General features: G+C 36.7%; 3 protein-coding genes across 3 annotated transcripts; 1 reads left to right on the top strand and 2 right to left on the bottom strand.

Moving 5' to 3' along the window:
* The first annotated feature begins 1,559 nt into the window (after positions 1 to 1,559).
* LOC103971695 (uncharacterized) lies at positions 1,560 to 2,602 on the top strand. The gene is made up of 2 exons (XM_009385782.3): positions 1,560 to 2,154; positions 2,336 to 2,602. The coding sequence occupies exons 1-2, from the start codon at positions 1,700 to 1,702 to the stop codon at positions 2,493 to 2,495; spliced, it is 615 nt and encodes a 204-aa protein (XP_009384057.2). The 5' UTR covers positions 1,560 to 1,699; the 3' UTR covers positions 2,496 to 2,602.
* Positions 2,603 to 3,497: 895 nt separating this feature from the next.
* On the bottom strand, positions 3,498 to 6,042 carry LOC103971696 (MYB-like transcription factor EOBII). Its single transcript, XM_009385783.3, has 7 exons — positions 5,902 to 6,042; positions 5,407 to 5,580; positions 5,023 to 5,289; positions 4,891 to 4,945; positions 4,324 to 4,608; positions 4,112 to 4,241; positions 3,498 to 4,034 (listed from the first exon to the last, which is right to left on the bottom strand). The coding sequence occupies exons 5-7, from the start codon at positions 4,460 to 4,462 to the stop codon at positions 3,641 to 3,643; spliced, it is 663 nt and encodes a 220-aa protein (XP_009384058.2). The 5' UTR covers positions 4,463 to 4,608; positions 4,891 to 4,945; positions 5,023 to 5,289; positions 5,407 to 5,580; positions 5,902 to 6,042; the 3' UTR covers positions 3,498 to 3,640.
* On the bottom strand, positions 5,862 to 21,212 carry LOC135583946 (tyrosine decarboxylase 2-like). The gene is made up of 14 exons (XM_065090350.1): positions 21,060 to 21,212; positions 20,842 to 20,962; positions 19,669 to 19,741; positions 19,261 to 19,491; positions 17,822 to 17,985; positions 15,681 to 15,821; positions 15,217 to 15,276; positions 13,976 to 14,140; positions 12,643 to 12,699; positions 10,037 to 10,101; positions 8,348 to 8,471; positions 7,080 to 7,217; positions 6,872 to 6,994; positions 5,862 to 6,188 (listed from the first exon to the last, which is right to left on the bottom strand). Coding segments are annotated over exons 1-13 (1,464 nt in total). The 5' UTR covers positions 21,062 to 21,212; the 3' UTR covers positions 5,862 to 6,188.
* Between the last annotated feature and the right edge of the window lie 5,641 nt (positions 21,213 to 26,853).

Genomic DNA, 26,853 nt, shown 5'->3' on the forward strand with positions numbered 1-26,853 from the left:
GTTCCGGAACACGAATCGATAGGCCAATAATTGACCTCCTACATCCCCAAATTTACGAAACTAACCCACGGTCCCCCCGTTCTATCGACACGTAAAATATCAACCCGCAAAGGAGACCGTCACACGACCGCCACGTATTGTGTCGAGATGCGGAAACGGCGCGATGGCCGGAGCCGAGGAGATGGGGTAAGAAATCGAAGGAAAGGGGGAGGAGGCAGAAAGGTGGGTTTGTTGGGGCGTAAGCATCATCATTCGGGTGGGTGGGGAGGCGGCCATCACCGTTGGTTTCTGGGCCCCACGCGGCAAAAAAGGTTAGAGACGAGGTGGGGCCCAGAAAGGGTGGGAGCTTTGGCACACTGTTAAGAGTAGGACACTGTTGAAGATGGATGTGCGGACCAAATATATTGTTCCTGTCACGGATGTCAAAGAAGATGACAAGAAAGCAAATTATTAGTGCTATAAATAAGGAGGCAGAACGTATCATTCTGTTTTAATTAGAAATAGGGATAATAATTTCCGGACCAAATCCCTCGATTCATTACTTTGATAGACTCTAATCATCGATATTACAAAAATGATGATATCATGTATTATTGTAGTTCTTTTATTGTCTTGAAAAATTAGTATATGTTACTTCTATTTTTCTAATCTGATTTTTTTTTGCGAGAAAAAAAAAATCATAGTGAAAAATGTAAAATATATATATATATAGTAATAAATAGTTCCCCAAAAAAAATCTCTTAGACTTGATGGACTTGTTTTATAAAAAAGGTTAGGTTTGACTAATACATCTATATCTGTATGTATGTATGTATGTATGTATAAAAGAGATATTACACATAATTTATTCTTATTATGTTGATGTATTATCTTTACCTAATGCTACATTAAATTTCACATGATCAAAAACTCTATCTCATTCACTCAATATTGTTATATGGGATTTAGTTTTATAAAGTTAATAATGTAGTACTAACTAAGACATCGACTTGACTTCATGAGATTAGTCATATGATACTAACCGATAAACTACCTTCGTATCATTTGAGTTTGTCATATGATTTCACATTCATTAATGATCGAATAAATACATAATTATTCATACTATTTATTTTAATATTAATTGATTATCATATATATATATGATAAGAAGAAGTTAAATATATCTATAAAAAATAATATCTCATTTCACATACAAATGGATTTAAATTTAGGATATGAAATTGAACCTAAATAGTAATTAAACAGCAACAAAATAGAGATAAATATTCAAGTCTTTGGGTTTGGTATGCATTAAAATATTCAAGTCCATCAATTTCAGTTGGTGATTGAATCAACCCACCAACCTTCTGAATGCACACTTTATCTCGTTGTTGTCTTTCTATAATGCCACTCTTAACTTTATCGCCGAGTCGTAATCAATCGTCTTCAGCTCTAAAGAGAACATACAATATTTTATGTGCGCATAATATCTATCATATGATATTATAATAGGATACATATTATATGTTGTGTTTACAGGGCTACAATGTCTCGACCATGCACGGGTGGACGTTGACCGAGTCGCACGTAGGTCAACAAACGCGCAGGTCGTTCACGTCCACCACCCAAACTTAGGCGGAATCGAAAACGACGATGCCGTGAACAGAAAGCTCAATGCATTCGCTTCGCCCTTTGGCTTTCCTCGGTGGCAGCGGCGATGGACGGTTGCGGGAGTCCGGCGGGAAAGAGAAGGATCATGGTGGTCGCCGACCCGGGCCGGGAGTCGGCCGCGGCGCTCGAGTGGGCGCTCTACCACGCGGTTCTCGAGCACGACGACATCATCCTGCTGCACGTCGAGCCGGTGAGCGCGCGGCGCGCCTCCGCGCTCTCCTCCTTCCTCTCTCGTCCGCCCTCGGCGGTGTCACCGGTGCTGTTTCCTCAGGCCGCCGCCGTCGCCGCCGCCGTGGGGGCGGGCGACGGGTGCGGCGACTATGAGTTCCTGGACGCGATGAGGGCGAGGTGCCAGGCGGTGCAGCCGACGGTGAGGGTGCAGATCGAGAGGGTGGAGATGGAGAGCAAGGACAAAGCGGCCGCCATTCTCACGCAGACGCAGCTGTCCCGGGCCGACCTCCTCGTCATCGGTCAGCGCCGGAACGCCACCTCCTTCTTGGGGTAAGCGTGACCAGGCATTAATCGTAACCAAGAAAACGGGTGGGATGAATTAATGAAGGCGTTAATCGGAGATGTTCTCATTCATCCTTCAGTATACTAAACGAATGATGTTGATATACGATTGTAATTAATCATCGTCATGGCTTCTCTGATCGACCTCGTGTCGGTTTTGGTCTTGCAGGTGCAAGCTCAGTGGAAGCATGTCGAGTAAAGGGCCGGACACGGCAGAGTTCCTGATCGAGAACAGCAAGTGCCTGTGTGTTGGTGTCCAAAAGAAGGGCCAAACCGCAGGCTATCTCCTCAACACCAAGACTCACAAGAACTTCTGGCTTCTTGCTTAGAACTCATCCATGGATGGAGTCGTGGAAGTCAATGAGCAGGTGAAGCATAGGAAGCTTAAGACATACACAAAACGACGGTTTACGGCTGCTGATCGCATGATATATACATATACATATACATATATATATACATATATATATATACATATACATATATATATATATATGTATATATATATAGTTTTCTTCTTTTTCCTTCTCTCTTCTACAACCTTTTTGTGAGCTAAGGAGAGATGCGTTGACGCATCAATGGTGCTCGGCATCTTAGAACTATGTATGTGCGTGGAATAAAATAGTATGTGAGAACTATCGAGTCCACAACTTATCATAAACGAATCATGGAACCATTTCGTTTTTCTTCTATTGAGCAGAACACGTATCCTTCTGCTCTTGTAAGCTGCAGCTTTTTTGTTCTCGATCGTCGATGGATCTCTCTCTTTATGTTGTTTGGAGTGAAGGGATGTGCTGCATGCACGTTGGTACAAATAGAGTTACAGGTGGCCCAAAGTTTCTCGACAAGAGAGCTTTTATTACGAGTTTTAAGTTCCAATTATTTGGGATGACTATATAATTTTTTCTTCGTCATTATATACCAATTTCACTAAATTTAAAACAATTTTAAATCCTTATTTATAGCCTATACCAAAACCTTTTTAGGCTCTCTCTCTCTCTCTCTCTCTCTCTCTCTATGCCTCTCATGCCATCAACATTAACATAAATAGCATCGGCTCATCTAACCATCAGAAAATAAATACTCGTATTCGTTGGTATTCTATAATCATGCAATGAAGGCCACATTGGTAGAATAAATAAACGGGAGGTAATTTATTCTCTCTCTCTCTCTCTCTCTCTCTCTCTCTCTCCAACATATATCGTGCAATCTATTGCTCATTCTTCTTCAACCTATGGTGCAATCAATCGTGCTCTTCTTGTTGTTGCTTCTTTCATATATCTACTACAGGCCTGATAACAGTATGATTGAAGTGGTATCATACCTTGTAATGTACTATTATGTAATGAAGAAACTAATATTAGTCGAAGAAGAAACTTGCTACAGATGTCTGCCCATTAATTAGTTTCTAGGATCTGCCCACATACATTAATGTAAGTTCTCCCTACATGATGTTGCCAGCGACATGATGTACTCAATCCTTCACTTGAGATGTGCTGCCACCCTCGGTGTACTCAGATGCATTGTCGTCGTCGTCAAGGTTCCACAGGCACCCCCACGAGCCATCCTCGTCGCTCATGTATCCCTGGAAGCCGCCACCTTGAAGCACGTAGGCCATCTCCTGCACCTCTTCCGCTCGCATGGCATCCTCCTCCACTTGCTTCATCGTCGACGTCCCCCCCATGTCTTCCGCTTCCTGCTGCTGCTGCTTGTGCTTCTGCCGCTCTTGCTGCTGCCTCACGAGGAGTCTGGCTCTCGCCCTCTCGGCTTTCTTCCTCGGGGTGTTGTCCTTCTTGAAATGGGTCCTCCAGTAGTTCTTGATCTCGTTGTCGGTCCTCCCCGGCAGGCTTCGAGCAATGGCGGACCACCTGCAGCTTGCTGCGCAGGTTAACCGCGGAGTCGATGAAGAGTGTGAGGAGAGCAGAAGAGGTACTTGGTGTGGTACCTGTTTCCCCACAGGGCATGCAGCTCTTGTATGGTGTTCTCCTCTTGTGGAGTGATGCTGCCTCTCTTGAGGTCCGGCCTCAGGTAGTTCACCCACCGAAGCCTGCAGCTCTTCCCGCTCCTCCGCAGACCTGAATCAATCCATTAGTATCTGAGAACTGAAGGCGCCAGTGCAGCGAACTCAGATCGGAGGAACACTCGGTGATCACCGACCTGATAACTTGGAGACCGAGTTCCATTGTCCTTCGCCATGGAGGGTGACATGCTCGATGAGGAGTTGATCCTCTTGCACGGTCCAAGGACCCTTTCTCCAGCCATCTTCTGTAGTACCCCAACCCAACTGCCCGTCCATGCCTCAGCTGCTTCCGCTGCACCAGTATCAAGTGAGATTCTGGTCGCAAGCTGTCTCCCACTGCCACTTCTCAGGTGCAAGCACTAGAATGTCTAACTCTTTTTCATGATGCCTTGGGTATATCCTCAACACATCCTACGTGAAACCTGTGGTCATGTTTTCTACGGTCAGATGCCAGTAAGAAAGAACCTTAAAGTCCAAGCCTTTTAAGGTTGAAAGAACAAGGGCGGAAAGGACCCAAGACTCTATTTTTTATTTTTTATTGCCTTTTTAATGAAACTAAAAAGATCATATTTCGATTCATACGGTTGGAACATGCAATTTGACTCTTTGACGATAGTGGAATTTTGTTTCGATGCAGTGTAGCAGAATAGTCAAGAGTTCGACATATATAATAGTAGGGCATGGAGACAGACTAGATTGCACACCTGTCGCTAGATTCGTTCGATGTATTAGAGGGCAGCATCGGAAGCACAAGCACTGCTGCACTTCCAAGAATCAAACGTTAAGTGGCATCCTTGATGTTTGATCCAATTGAAAAGTAAGTACGGAGGCGTCACCTCACATCCACGTATCGGTTGTGCTTTAATTGAGGCTGGCCATTGCAGGGGCACTTCAGAAGAAAAAAGGAAGCAAGCAGTTCGATAGAGGCTGCACCACCGGCGACTCGTTACCACATGTCCTCGCTTCTTGTCCGACGTGATGTCCAAGTGATCCTTATCTATTGGATTGGCGAAACTCGTGGGGTGCCAATTTGGGTAAGCATGGAATAAGTTAGTAGTTCTTTGGGTTCCGAGGACAAACCCCACAAGTCTTCCTGTCGACACCTGGAGGATTCATGGATTAACAGATAAGTCAGCGCAGTAGAAAGCTTGAGAGAGAGAGAGAGAGAGAGCGAGAAATCATTACGACCACATTTGTTTGGGAATGAACGAGATCCTTACTTTTTGTTCATGAGAGTAGTAGTACTGTGACCAAGGGCAGGTGTGGATGCCACATGTCTCGAAAGCAATGTGCCTCTGTCCTCGAGTTCCACGTTTGACGATAGTCTCGTATGCCGAGCTGTGTTTTGAATTTGGAATGAGCTTAGCCAGGTTGAGCCCTCGACGAAAGCCGGGCTGCAAAAGCAGGTGGAAAAGGTTGCTTTAGAACATTTGAGCCAGAGAAATTGGGAGAAGCTGATTCACATCACACTTGACACGCCATGTTAAACTAATACCACAGTGGAAAGAGAGTTCCAGAGAGAGAGAGAGAGAGAGAGAGAGAGAGAGAGAGAGAGAGAAGACCACATTTGGCATCACAGGATTCAGTTTGACGAGAAAAGTAGGTATGAAACATGCATGTCTCCGTGCAAGCAATGAGATGTATGAAAGCTACCATTTCTGCAGCAGAAATAAAATGAAGTAAAAATCGTCAAGCAACATAGTCAGTATGCATACATGCGTGAGTAAAAATTGTTGGTTCCAAGTAAGATCTCAATGCTCTATGTAGCATACTTCCATTAAACTGAAGAATTGCACCAAGGATCCCGAAGAATACCGTGTAATCCAATTTGAAGTCTTCAGTAATCTCAAATCACTAAGAGGAACTGCTGCTGGTCACTAGATTAATACAAGCATTTCATATTCCTTGAATAGCAGCATTGATAGTGACCAGATGTTTACCAAAAAACAATGAATTGGCTTGATGTCAATGCGATCCAGACTTGCAAAATCACTCGAGGAACCTGCCAACACAGCAAAAAGAAAAGGTCCAATCAATTTACATTCTATTTCGTATTCAAGGAAAGACATGACAAGCACCAACGGAATGGAAGTTTGCTTTAGTGATTATGATTCTCTTTCCAAAGAGAGGTAAGAGTACCAAATATGGACCATGGGATCAGGATCTTACAGTCTATTTTGGAAAATGAGAAAGCTATCAAATTTGTCATTTAAAGATAAGGTAAGGGCAGCTCTCGACCAAATAATGCCTTTTTCTCTTTCTCTTACCTCATTCTTGGTCTTTTCTTACAAGTGTTTTATGTACATTAACCAAAACTTCCCATTTTAAGTGTTGTAGCAAGTCTCCTCAGAATATAACAAGAGAAATCCATCTATAAGTAGTGGCTTTGACATGTCTGAAGGTCCTCTAACAGTGAGGATAGGTGAACCAATTTAAATTTGAGAGTGTGTGTGTGTGGGTCAGAGTAAGGAGATGGTTTGGGCTGTCCTAGGATATCTGGTGACATCGTCCTCACTACAGCTAGAAGATAGCAGAGGATTATTATAGCCTGATCCAAAGAGCGGGGATCATTCGGTTGTACTTATTGTTGGGAACTCCATAAATAGTCGAACAAACTAAGACTGTAGTGTTGTCGTGCCGAATGCAAATGAACAATCATATAAATGTTGCCAACGAAACTCAAACCTAGTAGTCCTTTAGAAGAGTAGTAGCCTGGTCCTGCAACACCTGCCAGGCTGTCTTAATATGTCTATCTTCTGTAAGTGGTGCTCCAACAGCAAAACGCAAGATGAAATTCCCTGACAAAACCTGCTTATGAAAGCCCATTAAAAGGAAACAGATCAAACAGTAATTATGGTGATTTGAACTGAGCTTCAATTTGTGAAAAACCTACAGTATGTGATAAGAAGATTTTCCCACTTGAATTGACAGCATCCAATAAACTATGGTTGAGTTTATAACCATTATCTTGATCATTTGGCGGAGGAATAAGGCGGAAGCATACTAATGAAAAGGTCCGAGGGGCCACAACCTGTAAATTTTTCATAGTAAATTAAAAAAAAATCTGAGGATGCTATGCAGAAATAAAAACAGAAGGTCTTACAATAATATTTGAAGACAGAATTCTAGACTCATTCCTTATCAGTCCTTTAAAAACTAATTTTGATGTATATGATTTGGTTAGCCAACAAAAAAACATTGACTTCAATTTAAGGAAGACAAGCATTAAAAAAAGCACAATTTTTACCTTGTAACTCAATTTCAAGGCCAATTTGCACAAGAAAAATGTATAAAAGAAATGAATGCAAACATGGCATTTCAGAAAACAGGGTCATGCAACCCTCAACCCAGCCATCATCTTGCAAATACACATCACTATAGCCACTAGTTGTATACACATTACAAAGCATTATACGTCATAGATGTTAAAATTGTTGCAAATGAAAACAGAAATGGTTACTGAAATAGCTGCCAATTTTAGCATTAGAAGTCACTTGAATTGAGTCACTCTAGGATCTGGATGATGTATTGGTCTATATTTTCTGTATAGCTATGATTATAAATACAAATTTAAGAGGACAAACACTGTAAGGTAACTAAATGCATGAAGTTGCAAATGACTGGGGCCCTTAAAGTCATCGGATCAAAAGGAAAGCATTATTGAAAGATTGTTTCCACTAACATAAAATTAAAGCCAAAGTAAAACATAGCTATCAGTAGTTGTAAAGCTTGATTATATTGTTCATTAGAGATAAACTGAGGAATAAATGACACTATTTTGTTGATGATGGTGCTTCTTTGGGAGATGCTTCTTGGGTATCATATAAAGGAATTCCTTGGCAACTGAAAGGAACTGCAGAAATGGTAGACCGAAAGGATGATGGATGGCTATATATGCAAGAAATAGAGGAAGAGCACATGTAATAAATATCGCATGATGTTTGCAATTATTAATATGTTTAGTAAATCAGTACAAGAAAGGATATCAATGCATTATATTTATGCAGATGGTAAAAAAATTTATGTTCAACTGATCCAAAATATATGGAGCAGTGAATATACATGTAAGTGCTTTGAAACAAAAAAATCTTGCATTTTTATGGAACTTAGAATAATAGCTACACATGATATTGATTCTGAAGATATAATTGTCTCATTTACCTCAAACCTTGAGTCAGAAGTTATAAGTTGTTCAAATTGTTCAGCCAAACGTATGTGATTTCTAATGTAGCTTTGTAGATTTGCAACGCCATATAGCCTCAAAACTAACCATAGCTTTAAAGACCTGCAATTTCAAAATGAATAAATGATGAAACAATCTAATATGTCGAAATCAACATTTTTGTCCTCCAGTGTTACATTAAATCAGATGTATACACAAACCCTTCCATTTCCTTTCTCTCTTTATCCTTAACAAACAAAAAAATTATAATAACCAGATGACAATGCCATCTAATCAGATTGACAAATGTACCAAAATTATAGGTGGCAGATGACTCGTAGGACATGAGATGCAGTGGTGCAGAACTACTATTACAACAAGTGCACTTCATTTTCTCTCAAAACATTAAATTGCAAGTCCGCTGGTTAGTAACATCATACAATAAGTAGATAGAGGCCTAAATAGTTTGGAAGATATTCCAGGTGTTGTATGAAGCATTCATTTTATTATCCACAATGGAATAGATTAAACAAAGTTTCAATTTCAAAGTAAATGCAGAACTTAATGCAGAACTTATGAAAGTATTATTTCTCAAATTAACATAATGTTGGCTACAGTGACAATTGACTAAATAATGAACAGTATGCCTGTGGAAAAGAAAGCAAACACTAGAAATAGCTTGCCTACAAAAGATTATGGATAGCCAGGCAGCTCAACAAGAAGCAACTCAAGGTAGCTCTAATTATGTCATTGTACTTTAATATAGTTGTCGAACAAGTAGTAGCTCTATTTATGTCATTGGACCTTAATATAGATGTTGAACAAGTACATAGAGTTCACTGTCAGTCTTAAAAAGACAAATAACTGGGGATGATATAATGACCTATAACAAGACTATAATAAACAACAATTCAATATGAGCAATGAAGAAAACATTTATTAAGAGTTTACAGTTTAAAGAGTTAAAGGCTAAAGGGACCAAGACAACAGCTCGGTACTGTAGTTGCACAATTGTGATAATTGTGCAATATGATTAAACAAACAACTTAGTTTCCAGCTAACTTACAAGTGAGAATTGCAAAAGGCCAATCTCTACATATATAATATAGTAAGACTATTATATAATATCAGTGTACATATCCCGTGTGTAATGTCACAAGTTAAAGAATGTAATGCCATAAGTCATAAATCTAGGAAGTGTTAAAAATCAAAGAATGTAAAAAGATGATAACAACTGTAATTGTGCATTGCTGGTATTCAGCATCTTTGTATAATACCATAAGTCAACCCTTCAACTTCATGTCAAAAATTAGTCTCTCTCTAATTGACAAAAGCAAATGGGATTTGATTCTCATATGCAGGACCACACAGAAAAACAAAACGGCAAGTCAACCTTAATCACAAATCTTGTCACAGACTTCAAAATAGCTAACATTTGAAGATAAACTTTCTCAAAAGTTAATTTGGATACTCAAACTGCCAAAAAACTATGGCGTATTGAACTTTTTTCTTTTAGTTTCTAACACTAACATCTGAAAGAAATATTCACATACAGAATAAACTCAAATTTTATTATGTTTAATCTCACAGTATCAAATTGCTCCCAGGTACAAGTACACACACACATACACATATATATGGCAGGATTATTACAACAAGCATTATACATGCACAAAGAAAGGTGGTACCTGAATCTGCGTCCAAGAGGAATCTGCCAATCTTTGAAATCCACAACAGCATTTTCTTGCGAGGCCTGGTAATTTGAACAATAGCCAAAAGAATACAATAACAGGCTCATTAAAATGTGCTAACACAATGGAGAGAACTATATTTTAGGAACTACAAGAGAGAGAGAGAGAGAGAGAGAGAGAGAGAGAGAGAGAGAACATGAAAAGGAGCTGCTTCTGTTCAGTTTCATCAAAAAGCACATTTAACAGAATAACGATAACAAAAATCATCACCATAAGAAGCAAAGCAATTTTTGTAAGGGATTATTAATTTTGCTACCAGCAATGTTCTTAATTGTGGTCATGTGCACTAAATAGTCACTTGTGTCATCTTCCCATCTCTCTTTCCTGTGAATTGAAGGGCATAAAAAATTGACATACTATATGCAATTTCATGTTAACCCTTGCTAAATATAATATATCAATATGAACCCCCAGCACGGCCTGACAGATTTGCAGAAATATAAGCATGACAGTCTAAAAGTTGGATGTTATACAGATACTAGAATCACTCTCCAGGTTGGATGTGCACATTTTGCCTCATTATCATCCTTGGAAGTTCTACCTATGTTAAGGAGCAAAATATACAGTAATGGCAGAGACAAAGTGTCCCAAATACCAGCAAAGAAGATATCTAGTTATAGCTTTCTTTTATAAGAGATAGTACATATGCTTCAAATTATTTAACACGGTCAAGGGCACAAAGTATCAACCAGTAAATGACACGGGAGTGTTTTTAAACTTTGAATCCAGAGACGTCAAGAAAATCATACTAATTCCTTAGTTTTCTCAATAAATCAGGAAGACTCATAAAAACTCCGTCTGAAGTATCCATGTAGACTTCAAAAGGTCTCCCATAAGCTAGCAATCTGAGTACAGGTTCCTCCAAAACAACAACCTTTAGGTCTCGGAATGTCGCTTCACATTTGTCTAACTATGGCCAATAATGCTTCTTCAAGCTTTAGCAACCCCATTAGTGAAGCTGTGCGCTTCGAAATCCTTGAGATGAAATGCCGATAACAATTAACGAAACCAAGGAAGGATATCAGCTCAAGCACCTTCTTTGGTATTTGCCACTCCACCATAACTTGCACCTTCGACTTGTCCATTCAAATCATCCCTCTATCGACTTGGTGTCCAAGAATAGAATTTTCGTTTGCATAAGCTAACACTTCTCCTTTTTTACGAACAAGGTATTCTTTCGGAGAATCTTGAATATTGTTTGAAGGTGCTTGGTATGCTCATTGAGTATTATTTCCGAGCATTTAACCACAACCACAAAATAAAAACCCTAGACCCTACTATAAAAAGTTCCCTCGAATATGATTTCCAAGATAAGCTTTTTTTTCCAACACTTAGACTCGAAATTATTAAATCCTTCGAACCCCTTATCGACTTAAATATAGAAGGGCCCTTGTCAGGCATGTCCCCAATGCAATTTTTGCAGGATCTCTTATCAAACCCATTTATCTTCCAACATCAAGTTTGTGACAGATTCAAGCTCGAACTAAGGTTTGATCCAAATCCTCCTTCACATCGGACAACCAAATTCTGCTTTAACACAATCAAATGCAACAACATTACTAATTAAGAAACATAAACTTTATTATCCATAACAAACAATTTCTAACATTTCACTTCATGCTACATTTTTTTGTTCTCAATCAACACGACATCCCTACCTATCTCATTGACAATACAAAAGCATTCCACCACAATCATACCAGCTTAAAGACTTGAAACATTTAACCTTCGTTGCCAAAGTATAAACATTAGCATTGACATAAGAGTGATGACTTTAAGGCTTTAAGGATACATAAATTGTAGTCCAATTTTTATTGGCTCTACTTTTTTACCAACCTCCTATATATTCGAAGCTTTTCTTGAATCCCTAGGTTGGCTGACATAAAAAATATACTCGTTATATAAACTATAAAGGCAATTAGACATGTCCTGGCATACAAATTCCTTCCCAAGTCATTGATTGTTAATATTTACTAGCCACTAACTACCTGAGAATATGTGCCCCATTTTGTCAACACATGATAAGACTCAAGCCACTTTGTAACTATCGTAAAACACTTTCATTTAAGTTATCTTTGCATCTTATTATGCTCGATAGATTCAAAATTGGGAGTTATGTGTGAAGTGGAAGTTCCAAGAAGCACTAAAGTACACTATGATACCATAAATGAGGATGAAAGAGTTGAATACAAAATCACAAAAAATTCCTCAATAACGAGCTAATGATCTTCCTTAGAAAATATTTTAACTACTAAAAAGCAACTTCAAATGCCAAACACAGCTTTAGTATACCATGAGGATATTCCTACCATTTAAATTAGATCAATCCAATTAGTGAATATACATATTCGTCACTCTTATTGTAGACTACTATAAGAAAAACAAGGTAGAAGTGAAAACAGAGGAAGTGACTTCCATATCTCAGCTAATTTGTGTATGTTGGTAAAGATAAAGTCCTTTAAACAAGTGCTTGTGCTTGAAATTGCAATGCTCAAGTATGATTATGAAAAAAGTAGCTAGACAGATGGAAAAAAGAGACTAGCCTTATTCTTAAGATACTCAGGATTTGTGGAAAGGGACTGGATCAAATCACTTCGGTCCTGCCAGCAAGCATAATTACTAGCACCATTAGTGCTTTAGTGAAAATTCTTTAGAAGCAGGATAATATAGTGCCAGATATATATTGGAGTAAGTAAATTCTTTAGAAGCAGGATAATATAGTGCCAGATATATATATTGGAGTAAGTAGTATCCAGAGTCATTTCATGTTAAAAGTGACTACGATGGCATAGATATCAGCTATTAGTGTAAGCTGCTGCAGTAAATTATGATCAAATCAAGCAAATGATGTTAGTTAGTAGCTTTAGATAACTAATAACAGACGAGAAATAATTCAACAAGGAAAAAAGACAATTGTGCTTCACTAGCATTAATTGGAAAACATATGAACAAAAATTTTTGAATTGGTGGTAAAAGAATGTAATATGTTATAACTGAGGTATTACAGGTGTCCCTTTTTGTAGCTTACCAGTCCTTCCAAAAGAAATTGCTTTGTATAGCTTATCTCACTGTTTTAAGTAGCACATTGTCACTATATTTCCATTTTCAAATTTCACCTTAATTTAAATGCCTGCGATGCTTTTCTTTTTGCAAAGTTTAAAAAGGGCAGGTACTTAATTGTAATCTCATGTTTTTGTCTGTCAAAATTATAGAAAATTGAAATATTATCTGGACAAGTACTAAAAATAAAAAAGTTTGACCTACTACAATCTTCTATTGCCATACCATACTTTGCATCTTCCAATATCTAAGGGTGAACACATGACTGGAGCCTCACATCTTTTTAGAATCTTAGACAATGAATATAAAGAAAACAGATGACATTGGAGTTCTTAAAGGCTGAGAGTTCAGCTCACTTTAGGTAACCTCGCATGCAACTGATAAAGTAACAGGTTCCGACTACATGGAAATCACTATATCTTTCTTCCAACTTTCTACAGATGAGTTTTGATTCCCTTGGTTTATGTTCCATCAAAGATCATGTAAAATATCAATTATTTTACCTAGAATCAATAACTTGTACAGGTATTCTTCAAGGGAACAGGACATCACACTTGACCTTCAGTTATTTCATGATCCATACCCCAAAAAAAGGGAACTCCGAAAAGAATAGCTTTTGCAAAACTAGAAAAAGAACAAACAACACAAAGAGTTCAACTTACAATGCAAAAACTTGACTGTGCACAAAAGAATATGGAACAGAAAGACAACTGATTTTAGATTGATTAGCATGGAGCAAAACTTGTAGAATGCTTAATTTGGTTAATGCACAATTTCTTTTATAAATTACCACAAATACCGAATTGCATGCCTTACCTGTACCCAAAGCACTGAACAATCAAAATTTGTAAGGAACCATTTATGCGCATTCATACCAAACGAATCTGCTTCTTCCACGCCATCAATATAATGACGATACTCTGGACAAATGCAAGCACTGCCGGCATATGCAGCGTCTATATGAAACCACATATTAAAGGCCTACGATAGAGGACATAAAAAGGTACCAATTTGTCAATGAAGCTAAGAATCCTAGGATTACAAAGAGCATGCTACTGAACAAAAATTAAGTAGGAAAATAGAGAGAAAATTTTCAGGGGACACAAAATTCCAGCAACATCATGCTTTTATTCAGACACGAAATTGTTCAGTTATCCCACCTAATTACAAGATCTACAACGTCATACATAAGCATCATGGATGGACAACATCTCAAATTAGTGCACTTTTTCCTCTACACCTATATGGATTTTGTCTTTAGAAATAACTTCCAAATGCCCAACCCGAAGAAGATTTTTTTTCCATTTTTTGAAATGTAGGGAACATACCAATGCAGAAGCCTCTGTTCAGGGATATCTGTTGATCGGCATTTACCAATCTTTTCTTTCCCTTCTTTTAACTAGCCTTGCAAAATCCTATCTTCTCTGTGTTGATCTCAGTTTAACTCTCAACACGTGGGAGGCCAGGTGTTTCCCCGCATTTGTCAAGCCTATGAAGTGTATTACATAATACATAATTAATATTCTAGATATTATCTTGTTGCAGTGTTGTGAGAGCTGCTGTTCAGCAGGTTTGCCAAATATATATGGGCAACATTCGTATCTGGCTCAGGTTATGAAGAACTTCCCTATAAATGTTAAGATGCCCCACTAAACTTAGTTTCTCAAGAACACTGGAATTCATGATGAACATTTTCCCCTTTCTTACATGCATGCTATCCAATCCAGATCTTACATTCAGTCATGAACTCATTAAGTCATTATAATACCTAAAGTTTGAATTCATTAATCATAAAAAAGCCTAACCACAGGTTTTCAGCACCAATCCCTTGAATAGTAAAACTATTGATCAATTAATAGTTTTGAGTGGCAGAATGAAGTTAAATGCTTAACAAGAACTATCATTTTGATTCTATTACAATGAATAAAGGAAATGGGACACTGCAGGGGTTTGTGCCTTAATGAAAGTTGCAACACAACAAGAGAACTTGATTGACATTATTTAATAGCACTTATAATGAATTTGAGACTCCCTTTTAGTGATATCAGATTTGTTACCTTCGCTATTTTTCCTAGCTCAGATATGGGATCAACAGCTGCCGAGGATGTGGTGCCAACCTGTGGTCAAAGAAAAATTATTCTAAGCACTATGATATCAGAAGTTTTGACTTTTGAGAAGTGTACAAGAAAGATTACAACTGCCATATTTCTTAGAGATATCTGCATCATGCCGATTTATATTATTTTCAGTATATAACAAATTAATTTACATCAGCTAGCTTAAGATAATACAGAAGGATGAATATACACAGACCCATTTCTCACAATTGCCAAGGGACCAGCATAAACTGGCAAGAAGCAACCAGTATACAGTTACAAACCAGTGTACTGTCCTACTGGTCATTTGCAAATATAAAATGCCACCACAAACTTTCTTAAACTTAAAACCACAAGAATGTCAAAATGAAAGTGAGTGCATGATAAGCTAAAATGGATATATAACAAAGTAAATTGTTCCTTACTGTGGCACATATAAAAAATGGTATCAATCCTGCTGATAAATCACTAGATATTGTTTCCGAAACAACTTCAAGAGAAAGAGCATAGTTTGAAGTCAAATCAGTCTTCAGAACTCTGAGGTTTTCCGGAAATATTCCTGCAATCTGTCAAAGAAACGCTTGGACAATACAATAGTGACACTGACACCAACATGTAAGTCAGCCATTAATATTTAAAGAGTATGTATATAAGATGGAAATGGTGTATTCTTATAAGTATCCATAGAAAGCCAACAGCACTGATCATAAGAAGCCCAGTTATTGCTACAAAATATATTACTACAAAATTTACAGCAGTAAAATTTCCATGTTTGTAAGAGTATCAGTAGCTTTTCAACGTAACACTTTTGTGCAACTGCATATTTGGTTATCGCTGTAGTATACATAAGACTTTTTTGGTGATACCATGAGATTTAATGATTTATGAGGCTGTTGAAAAGAGAATCGCTGAAAATTTCACATGGGGAATGAGAAATCTATTTATATGATGTATATTCACCAATCAAGGGGAATTTGTCAACAATTGTAGCAACAAGGCTTATATTTGTGAATCATAAATATTTATCTATTAAATTGCTCATCTTCTTCAATCATTGCAGCAACAATATAGCTGTCGAATAATTACCATTATGTTGTTTTTTCCCATTTAAATTCTTCATGAGATTGGATTCATCATTCCTAGCATTGATAGATAGTGACACTAGGATCTATGTAACCTGTGATAGTAAAAGTGATACCGCTCTATGAGATTAGGGCTGCTACAATGGTGTAGCTTTAGATCTAAAAATGATATTTAAGATCTAAACCAATATAGAGTTCTTACTATATAATTGGAGAGAGAAAGAAATAAACTGGAAGAATAAAGATGAAGAAGAAGAAAAACAGTGATGAATTTAAACCAAAACACAATTTTATTCGCCACACTCCGGCACATGTACATTAGGACGAACCAAGACCCCTGTCATATAAACAAGCAAAACTCCATTACCAATCTAAGCAAAACTCTAAACTAGGGAAACATTTTTTGAAAAAAAAACCCCCCACCATTCATAAAATTTACTATAACATGATGAGCACCAAACAGTAACAAACCCTTCGAAAGTCTCGGTGTCACCCAAGGATTGAAATTTCGTACCGTACCGGAGTTTCGAGATTCGCTCGGTATGAAATGGTACTGTATATCGAGCGGTATATTTCGGTATACCGCTCGGTATATATATATATATATATAGCGACGTCGCCTCTCTTCTCCCCGCAACATCATGGATACTTCTCCCCGCGCAGATGAGAAGTCACCGATAGACGAGGAGGGATAGCGGCGTAGGTTCTCCTCTTCTTCTCCCTTTTCTTTCTTCCACTTCTCCCTCTTCTTTCTTTTCCCTCGGTCACCGTCCGATTTAAAACGATAATGAGGCGAAAACAGCCCCACTCGACGGCACCGCCCGATACGGGCGGTATTATTCGAAATTAGAACCTTGGTGTCAACTATATTCTTAGCTAGGATTCATAAAAGAAAAATGACAACTAACGACCCTCCAAGTTGGTGTTTAATTTTGTGTTCAATTCTGAAGCGACTAACTTAGACTCGAGTTATCTAAATTCATTGAAGACGGCGATTAATATGCAATATCATTGGAAAATCCTGAATTAGACATTCTGTTTAATGATCTTCAATAGTCCACAATAACAACAACAAGAAATCGTAATGGCCCAACTATTTGGAGTAATGCTCTTCGAGAGTCTACCAGCCAAAATCCAGCTGTGCTCCACACAAAGTATTGTTCCATAAATGCCAAAAATTCTATTCCTGCCCAATCTAAATTTGAACAAAAAGCAAGATTAATGGTTAAAAACCATTTAAGGAAATGGAGTATTAATATTAAACATCATTATATGTAATGAGGCTCTATACAGAGTCACAGACCAATCTACTTCATTCGTCTAATCAAATGAAATTTAAATGTTTGATACCTGGAGGACTTATGACAAAGAATCTACAAATATCATAGGATGTCTTTCTAAATATGAATCAGCAGAAAATGATCCTGTTCCATATCGAGTAGCATAATGAAGAATTTCAATGTATTCAATGAAGTACGTGATACCTGGCATGCTTTTTGCAAAGCAGAATGTGTCTGATCAGAAGCATAAACCACTAGTTTTTCCAAGGATTTCTTCCCAACCTTCCTCAATATCTTATCACGAGCAGCTAATAGAACAACAAGAATTGCTTCACTTGCAGTACCCTGGATTACCCCACCACCCTTGCCTGAAGGTCCTTCTTACATGTTAGCACTGTAAGTTGAAGAGTATAAAAGCGGGAGGTCCACCAGTAAAGAAATCCCTTTTTCTAATAATAATTCATACATGGTGAGAAAATTCAAAATTATTTTCATAAAACAAGCAAAGATTTACTCACCTAAATAAGCTACAAACATAAGTTCGTAGGATTCACAAGTCTGAAAATCTAAATCTACTAGCAATATTATTGCTTTAGATTTAGAATCAACAATATAAATGCCAACCAAGGTTCACTCCAGGATGGAATTTGCAGATTGCTTGTATGTATTCCTCAATCTCCAAATACATTGTGTTATGGAGCACTTGTACAGACACACGAACTAAGGACCTAATGTCATCATTATCAATTTATGGCATGATTAGTTTTTACAACCAAAAAGACAGATCTGGAAGAGATTCACAAAGAAGAGTATAATTGTTGGCATCAGGAAGGCACAGGGTACAAGCATTGGGGACTAGGACCTGCATGCCCAACATATACTGATCATAACAACTATGGCGTGGTGTGCCCATGCAGCTGCATGTGGCAGACTGTAAAACCTGAATTTTCATTTATTTAAAATTAATAATACAGAATAGTGGGGCTACAGTACTAGCTGATCTAGAATTGGTGTCTCAGTACTCAGTAGACTACTTTGATGGATTCTTAGCTGACTATGACTACAATTTGTCCTTGTAACTAGTCTTTTTCAAAATTTCCATCATCAATCAAATCTTGTGCACCTGGAGTTACAGAGATGACTAATACATGATTCATGATGCATTAGATGGACTAATAGATTCTTAAAAGAGTTGATCAAAAGGAAAATATAAACTTAAAAAGGACCTCATCCTGGTATATGACAGCAAGTATATCTTTTGTTGGATAATATCAAATATACTTCTCGATAAATTTAATTGATAATATCATATATATATATATATATATATATATATATATATATATATAATAAATTCACAAATTTTTAATTGATTTATTCTAATTATTAAAACTTAGAAAATTTGCATGAAAGATGTCAAAATGTGCCAAATTATTATATGCCTATGATTTGTACCACTAGAGCAAAGTACGTTAAGGAATCTGGAGCAAAATACTATTAGGAATTCGCATAATGCAATATGAGCAAAATTCAGTACATAACCCTAGTTCAACAAAATAAAACATACAAGGGCAAATTGATCTAATATATTATAGCATCCAATAAGTTCCATGTTATTAATCTACAAGTATCCAAACACTTACCAGTTGAAAGGAACTGGTTAGGCAGCTTAAGCATTTTAGCGAGCCAATCAAGGACAATCACTTCAAGTTCTGTTGCAGCAGGAGAAGTAACCCAACTGAAACCCACAATGTTGAATCCAGCACTGAGCATTTCTCCCAAGAATCCAGCCGTGCTGCTGTTAGATGGAAAGTAAGCAAAGTAATCTGGGCTTTGCCAATGGGTTATGCCAGGTATTATCTTCTGAAGGATATCTGCATATGTAATTGTGATAAATAATTCCTTCGTACAACACTGAAGACTAGGTTCTAGGTCAAGGATCTAATAAAAGGGTATGTAAAAGGATAAATGAATATAAAAAATTAATGATAGGAGTGAGAACTGTTAATGGTAACAGGAACTAAGAGATAATAGTTGTAAAAAAACTTCACCATCAAAAACGTCTTGCAAACATTCAGGATCATTGGGTGCAGATTCAGGCAGAAGCTCCGCAAGGTATCCAGGCTGCAAAAGTTTTATAATTACATTACAAATGTGTAAATTATTTAAATGAAAATGGTCATGAAGATAAAAGAAGGTTAAGTTTCGTTTAAATCTTCAACTTAGTGGCTCAAGAATTCTGTCACAACCCAACCCCAAAATCACATGGGGCTTAGACTAAAAGGAGTTTTTATAAAGCATTAATTGGAGGTGGTAGTGACTCATATACAACCTTAATCTTTAGTGAAATGTTTTCTGGATATCATAATTTCTGCAGTAACATCTCTGTGAGATCCATACATATATTCACTTGGATCACCAAGGTCCCTAACAAATGATGTGGGATTCTAAAGGTGTCATGTCCCTCAATATTACTCTCATCTACCATGATGATACTCCCTTCAGGCCAGATATTCATTAGAATGCATCAATATTTCACAATCTTAAAATGAAATTTTGTAAACCGTTGGGTTTACGTATAACCTAACCAGCCGGCACAAACTGCAGCCCTCTCTCCATGTAAGTTATTACAATTCAAAAAGATGGTTTATCAGAAGGAACATGAAGCTTTGTTCTTCCATTTACTCTTGCACGTACAAAATTCAAGAGCAATATAATTGGCATTGCAGAACGCCAGCAGAATCTCAATCAACATGTAATAGAAAGTGGAATCGTCCTCCTAAATTAAATAAGAAAGCAAAACAGATACTCAACCATTAGAATAGAATTCCAAGATTTAGCCCTGTCGAATGCCGATTAAGGAAAACCCATCTTTTAAATTCCAGCACCCAACATCAAAAAATGATCTTCCAAATAAAAAATCTCTCAGCCGAGAAGTTGCAATTCCATCGCCTAGCAGCGATCGATAATTACAGCAAAGAAAACCCCTTGAAACAGAATGGAGAACTCTATCAATCTAGCAACGACCAAGAACCAAAAATCGGGGTCAACAGCTGACACTAGGGAGTGGAAACAGCTCCGAAAAGAGAAAAGAGAATCATAAGCAAGGGAAACAGTTTCTCAAACATACATATTGGACATCCAACATTTCAGCATTGGATCATGCCGCGGCAAGAAGCAAGGAACGCAGAACGCAAAAAGCGAGGTACAGATTCTTGAAATACCTTGACCTGGCTGAGGACGGGGAACGACTCGATGCTCTTGTAGTAATCCGCGATGAAATCGACCATCCTGTGGCCGTACTCCCTCAGCTGCTCCGCATCCATCGGCTTCAACGAGCCCTCCCTGGACGCAGCGCAACCCACAAATCGCGACGCGTGAGAGATGGAAGAGCCGATCAACAAACAAAGAGCAGGAGATCGGTGACGGAAACAACACTTACATCGGGAGAGGGAATCCGATATCTCCTGGAAGTCACGAAGAAGCGAAGTGGAGGAAGGGGGAAACGGATGCGAGGGAGCGCAACGCATTGGGCCAGCAGCGCTCGATGTTATCCATGTCGCGTATACTGTTGAATGGATACGTATCGGATATGGTCTGTATTGTATTCGTATAAATTGCACCGGAAGAAGTCACCGTCTCCGCCTCCTCATCTGATACTGCCTCCTTTACCAGTCTTTTCATTGGGCAAGACGATGTACTCCGCGTGGGTCCCACGTACTATTTTTGGGTCCCACAAGAATGAGCCCAATAGAATACTCTCTTAACACTCATGTTAGCGGGTGTGCAAAATAAGAATAATATGAAGTAGGGAAATTAAGCATAAATTAGAGAAATTGATCGCTGGCTGCTTTGGTCCAACACAACTCGTAGTGATGATACCTAACAAAACCATTGTAGATCAAAAGAAAGTAGAGATGATCATGGTTCGATTCAAATCAAAGTCGAGATCAAACTGAATCAACTGTTTAGTGGTTGCGAATCGAATCAGATCTTAGTCATATGATTTAATTATGGTTCCTAAAAATTGAACCAAAACTAATAATTCCAAACTCGAAAAAAAATGAAATACAAATAGGTTTAATAAAGATCATGATATCATTGCGATAATTAAAGAGGATACGGAGAATATAGGTCTAAATATCCATCGTATATATTTTTATTACGATAATTGTTATGTCAGGACATATTTATATTTGATTTTTAAGTCATCAAATGGGATGTGTCCTATACACATGTTACGTCTTAAGGTATATATCACAGAGGATCTTTGAGTGGACACATATCTATATTCCATGAATCTCTAATCCTCTCTTTTTTATGAAAAAAATATATGATATTTATATAAAGGCAAACACTTATTCGAACCCTACTCATCAAGAAAACAACACTCATCTAAAAGACATTCATCCTTATAAAAAAAAAATTATAAATCTCATATTATGAAAAAAAATGAAGAGTTAAGAGCTTTTACTATCGAGAACCTTAGGTGAGATGCCTAAATATAAAAAAAATCCGAAGAGAGTCCTCAATTATCAAAGTCTCTATCCCCATCTATTCTTTTTCTTCTCTGGTTTATACTATATTCCATGAATCCCTAACCCTCTCCTTTTTATGAGAAAAATATATGACATTTATATAAAGGCAAACATTTATTCGAACCCTACCCACCAAGAAAACATGTGACACTCGTCTAAAAGACATTCATCCTTATAAATTTTTTTTATAAATCTCATATTATAAAAAAAATGAAGAGTTAAGAGCTTTTACTAGGAAGAACCTTAGGTGAGATGCCTAAATAAAGAAAAAAATTCGAAGAGAGTCATCGGTGATTAAAGTCTCTATCCCATTTATTCCTTTTCATCTCTAGTTTATACTATCATTTTTCACTTTTGTCTTTAATTATCATAATAATATGATTGTTGTCATAGTACTATTACTTAAAGGTTACTAATCACCGTTAATATAGTCTCCGTCAACAATCACCATCATACGCGCCATCTCTTCTATAATACCATTTGTTCAAACTAAAGTTCTCTTTTTTTCGTTGTCCAAAACTCTCGAAGTTAAAATAATGTATTAATTTGAGGATTATACTTCCTTTTTTATCACTCTACCCAAAATAATATATTTTGGTTATGATTAATTCCTTAAACTTAAAACCTAATATTGTCAACTGAAATCTTGATGGAGCAATTTATTTTATTATTTTTATTAATTATAACCGATGGATAAAATTGGAAATGGGAACTAAATCTATAGTTTTCGAATCGGAATCTAAATCGATGAGTATCGAATCAAAATCAGAGTCATCTAAAATCAAAACTAATTTGATTTTAATTTTTAATTTTATAAAATCAAAATTGATAGTTCTGGAATCAATACCGATCATTCCCAAACCACAATGACCCCGGAAGAGAGGTCTCATTTTTTATTTTGATCCTAATTATATGTGAGCTGTTAAATTGCTTAATACTTAATGATGAGGAGCACAGTGAAGTGAGATTGTGCCTTCCTCATCTACCATCGATTGGAATCTTGTTGGAGCAATTTATTTTATTATTTTTATCAATTATAATCCATGGATAGAGTAAGAATCTAAATTAAACCAATGATTCCTGAATCAGAATCTAAATTGATGATTCCTCAACTAAAATCAAAGTCATCTGGAAGTGATTTGATTCTGATTTTTAATTTTATAATATCAAAATCAGTAGTTTTGGAATCGAAATTAATGATTCCACACACCATGAAAAAGAGGGCTCATTTTTTATTTTGATTCTCATATTATATTATTATATATATGTATATATATGCATATATATATATATACACACACACACACACACACACTATATATATATATATATATATATATATATATATATATATATATAAACACAGCTAGTGAGACACATTAAAATAACCAACACTTGGGTATCCCTACTATTTGGCAACCATGACATGCTTCAAATGATGATCTCAAGCAATGACACCTATTTATTAGGTGGAAGCATCAACGCATAAATACCTTGAACTCATCAAAGGGACCTAAAAGGACAGCTAAATCAATTAAAATCAATGAGTGCAATGCAACATTAGCTATGAATAATTGAATGCAAATTTAGTCAAAAAATGATTGCAAAGAGAGCTCAAATACTATGCTACCACTCAAAAAGCAAGTGCTTCCCACATAATTTAACAATGGAAGTTTGTTGTGTCTCAGATAGCTTATCTGCCCTGTCATGGAAGCAAAGAACAGTGAAACAAATTGCTATGTTAATACTTCAGATCATGATCTTGATGCAAATGTATTCACTCAAAACATGCAGTGTGGTGAATCATCGGAGACAAAGACTTTGGAGATGCCACAATGGAACCTCAAGCAGCAGCTATGAATTAGAATACATGTTTCTGCAACTTGTAAGATTAAGTAGCTTCAAAGGTCATATTTAGTTTAAGATGTGATGTTTAACTTCTAATTCTGCTGTTGAGATTCAAGTTGATGATGCTGGGATTCCTCACTGCCTCGAAACTTCGGCACTAATCAATGCTTAAACAGTATAATAATCTTCAGATCTTGTCATGTTGATGAAGAACATAATTAATTCACATCAGATACCAATTCTAGCAAGCAATCTCTAAAAGAAATGATTGGTTTGCTTGTAACATAATATCACACTCTTAAGTTGATTTTGGTTGCGTCACTCTGCAAGTTTTTAAGTTTGAGGCTGCAGAATCACTTTCAGATTTTTCTTCCTCTGCCTTCCATGTTCTACTTATTATATGCTACTTCATTGATCAATTACCCACAGAAACTTCTTTCTGAGTTCAAGTTTGGAATAGATTATGTAAGAGAGGAACAACAGGACTTGGCTGGACAGAAGTTTACATGGAAGTGAGAGAGAGATTCCCTTTGTCATTACCTTATAATACTATACTACAATAACTTCTCCTTGATCAAAACAACTCCTGGAAAAAATAAAGTAACACAAAATATTGGATTAAATTATTTGAAGTGTGGCATCAGAGGATTCAGATAAGACACTGCAGGGCCCAACATTCTGAGCTCAGGCATGTGAGTATGTGATGCTGGATCTTCCTGGTTGCAAAGTTTGACTTTGTTGATTGAGACTTGAGCTGCCTCCTGCCATTCCAAGATGCTGATGTCTGGATCTGAGCCATGGTGTAAAAAAAAGGTCAGTGTTGGGTTGATGATGATGACCTAACTATGATATTAAAAAAGGAAACTTATTTCATAGATCATTACTTGCATCAGATAAAATTTAAGAAGGATCAATGTCCACAATCTTACCAAAACAAATATATACAAGATGGAAATTCAAAGAAGTTGCAGTAAATAACCTACCATGTAGTTTTTTCTTTTCTTTTTGCTGTGTTTGATGCATAAATTTGTTGTCTGTCAAAGTGTTGACTTTTCCACATGGATTTGATCAGAACAGCTTGTTGATGGATTCCTCTGTTTACTTTACTGTTGTTTCATATCTTTCAGAAGAAAGATGGTGTGTTCAATTCATTGAATCCTCCTCTTTGTATATATATTCAAGTCAATGAGAAATAAAGAACATCTTAAATGATTAGGTGTATCTTTAAATGCTAAAGTTTCTGATTCTGAAAGTCTACAGCCTCTTTTGATTGGCTCTCCAGAGTTCTACAGAGGTAAGTAAGCCTCTGAGAGTCAAAGCCTAAGGCTCCATTTCCAATTTGGATTACATTTACTAGGCCAGAGACATACCACCACTCAGTGCAGAGTCTGAAGACCCAATTTCTGAAAGTGCTGAACTCTCATGTTTGCTGAAACTTTCAGACATCTAATTTTGACAATTGGTTCAGAAATCAATCAGAAGTGAACACTTCTATGAGGAATCTGAATCATATATTAGTTTCTGATGAACTATAGAAGTTATTTTCTATTCTTGATAGAATAAAATTTGCACAAACAAGATAGCAAATTCTGAAAAGCTAAATAAATATACACAGAAACTGAGTTTGGCAATGCTTCAAAAATCAATCTGCAGTGAACAATCTAAAACATAGAAATTAGTTTCTGTTGAACTTAAAAGCACTTTTTTCCCTCATAAAATTGTGTAGCATTGTAGAAAGAAATAACAGCAACCTTACATCTGTAAACAAAGAATTAAAACAATAAAGAAAATAATGATAGGCAAGTGGTACGTATCGGTCCGATAAATTACCGGTACGCGGACCGCCCGGTACCGCTACAGTACTACAGTTTTTTTTATTGTAGTACTGTAGCACTACTATAGTATAAAAATGTAAAATTATTCGATATACCCTGATGTACCGTTCGATACACTGGTACCATACCATACCGAGCCCGGGTCGAAACGTCGGTACGATACGATACGGCGAACCTTGATGCCATGTATTTCATATTTGACTTCCCTTTTTTTCATATTTTAGTATTACTTGAAAACACACATGAACTTTATATTATGACTGAGATGAAATGATACATGTAAACTCTGTACAAATGACAAGGAATAAGACAAGAACCCAAAAAGAAAGAAAAGGATGATATAGCCTTCAGTGGATAGGCAGAGTTGAAGGTGATGTTTTTTTGAAGAAACCAAAAGCCTCTCCACACCTACCATACAAATGTCTTCTGCCTCTCAAATTCCTTGTCATTAAAATCCCTACATGATTGCAACTTAATAGCTTTCTTTTCACCAGAAGGTCGAAATTAGGTTGAAAGATGCCAAGGTGATTGGAAGTTCTTCCTGATTCTAATTAAGTAGTTCAAGCTCATAAAAACCAAAATATATCACTTGAAAAACACCTTAAATGACTTGGGATAAGAAAAAAAATCTTTTTCTAGGAGCCTAGTAAAATATTGATTTTAGTGAGACAATCATTCTTCGTTCTAGTAAACTTAAGGAGCCAATTAATCGATTTATTTTCTTATTCATGTGTATCTGTGATATCAAAGTCTTATTTCATTACTATCATAAAAGAACATTACTATTCTTCTTAAAATTTTAAAAAATAATCAAATAAATATTAAATCAACTTGAATTAATTAAATGATAGTCGATTTCAGATCGACTTCTATATTTTATTTGAATTTTTTGCAAACTGTTTCAGTATTTGAGTCATGTAATTTTTTGTTGGAAAATTACATCTTTTATTTTTTTAAAAAATCTGACCAATAAAAAATAAATAAATTTATATCAATATGGATCAGATTACATGAA

The sequence above is a fragment of the Musa acuminata genome, chromosome BXJ1-11 (genome assembly GCF_036884655.1).
Source record: "Musa acuminata AAA Group cultivar baxijiao chromosome BXJ1-11, Cavendish_Baxijiao_AAA, whole genome shotgun sequence".
Taxonomy (NCBI): domain Eukaryota; kingdom Viridiplantae; phylum Streptophyta; class Magnoliopsida; order Zingiberales; family Musaceae; genus Musa; species Musa acuminata.

Excerpts from the sequence above, each read along its gene's own strand:
- LOC103971695 (XM_009385782.3), top strand. The coding sequence starts at position 1,700 with ATGGACGGTTGCGGGAGTCCGGCGGGAAAGAGAAGGATCATGGTGGTC. Across the intron at positions 2,155-2,335 it reads AACGCCACCTCCTTCTTGGG|GTGCAAGCTCAGTGGAAGCA; the intron begins GTAAGCGTGACC and ends TTGGTCTTGCAG.
- LOC103971696 (XM_009385783.3), bottom strand. The coding sequence starts at position 4,462 with ATGGACGGGCAGTTGGGTTGGGGTACTACAGAAGATGGCTGGAGAAAG. Across the intron at positions 4,242-4,323 it reads CTCGGTCTCCAAGTTATCAG|GTCTGCGGAGGAGCGGGAAG; the intron begins GTCGGTGATCAC and ends GGATTGATTCAG. Across the intron at positions 4,035-4,111 it reads CATGCCCTGTGGGGAAACAG|GTGGTCCGCCATTGCTCGAA; the intron begins GTACCACACCAA and ends AGCAAGCTGCAG.
- LOC135583946 (XM_065090350.1), bottom strand. Across the intron at positions 19,492-19,668 it reads TTTGCAAGACGTTTTTGATG|ATATCCTTCAGAAGATAATA; the intron begins GTGAAGTTTTTT and ends TTACATATGCAG. Across the intron at positions 17,986-19,260 it reads TAACCAGTTCCTTTCAACTG|GCAAGGGTGGTGGGGTAATC; the intron begins GTAAGTGTTTGG and ends AAGGACCTTCAG.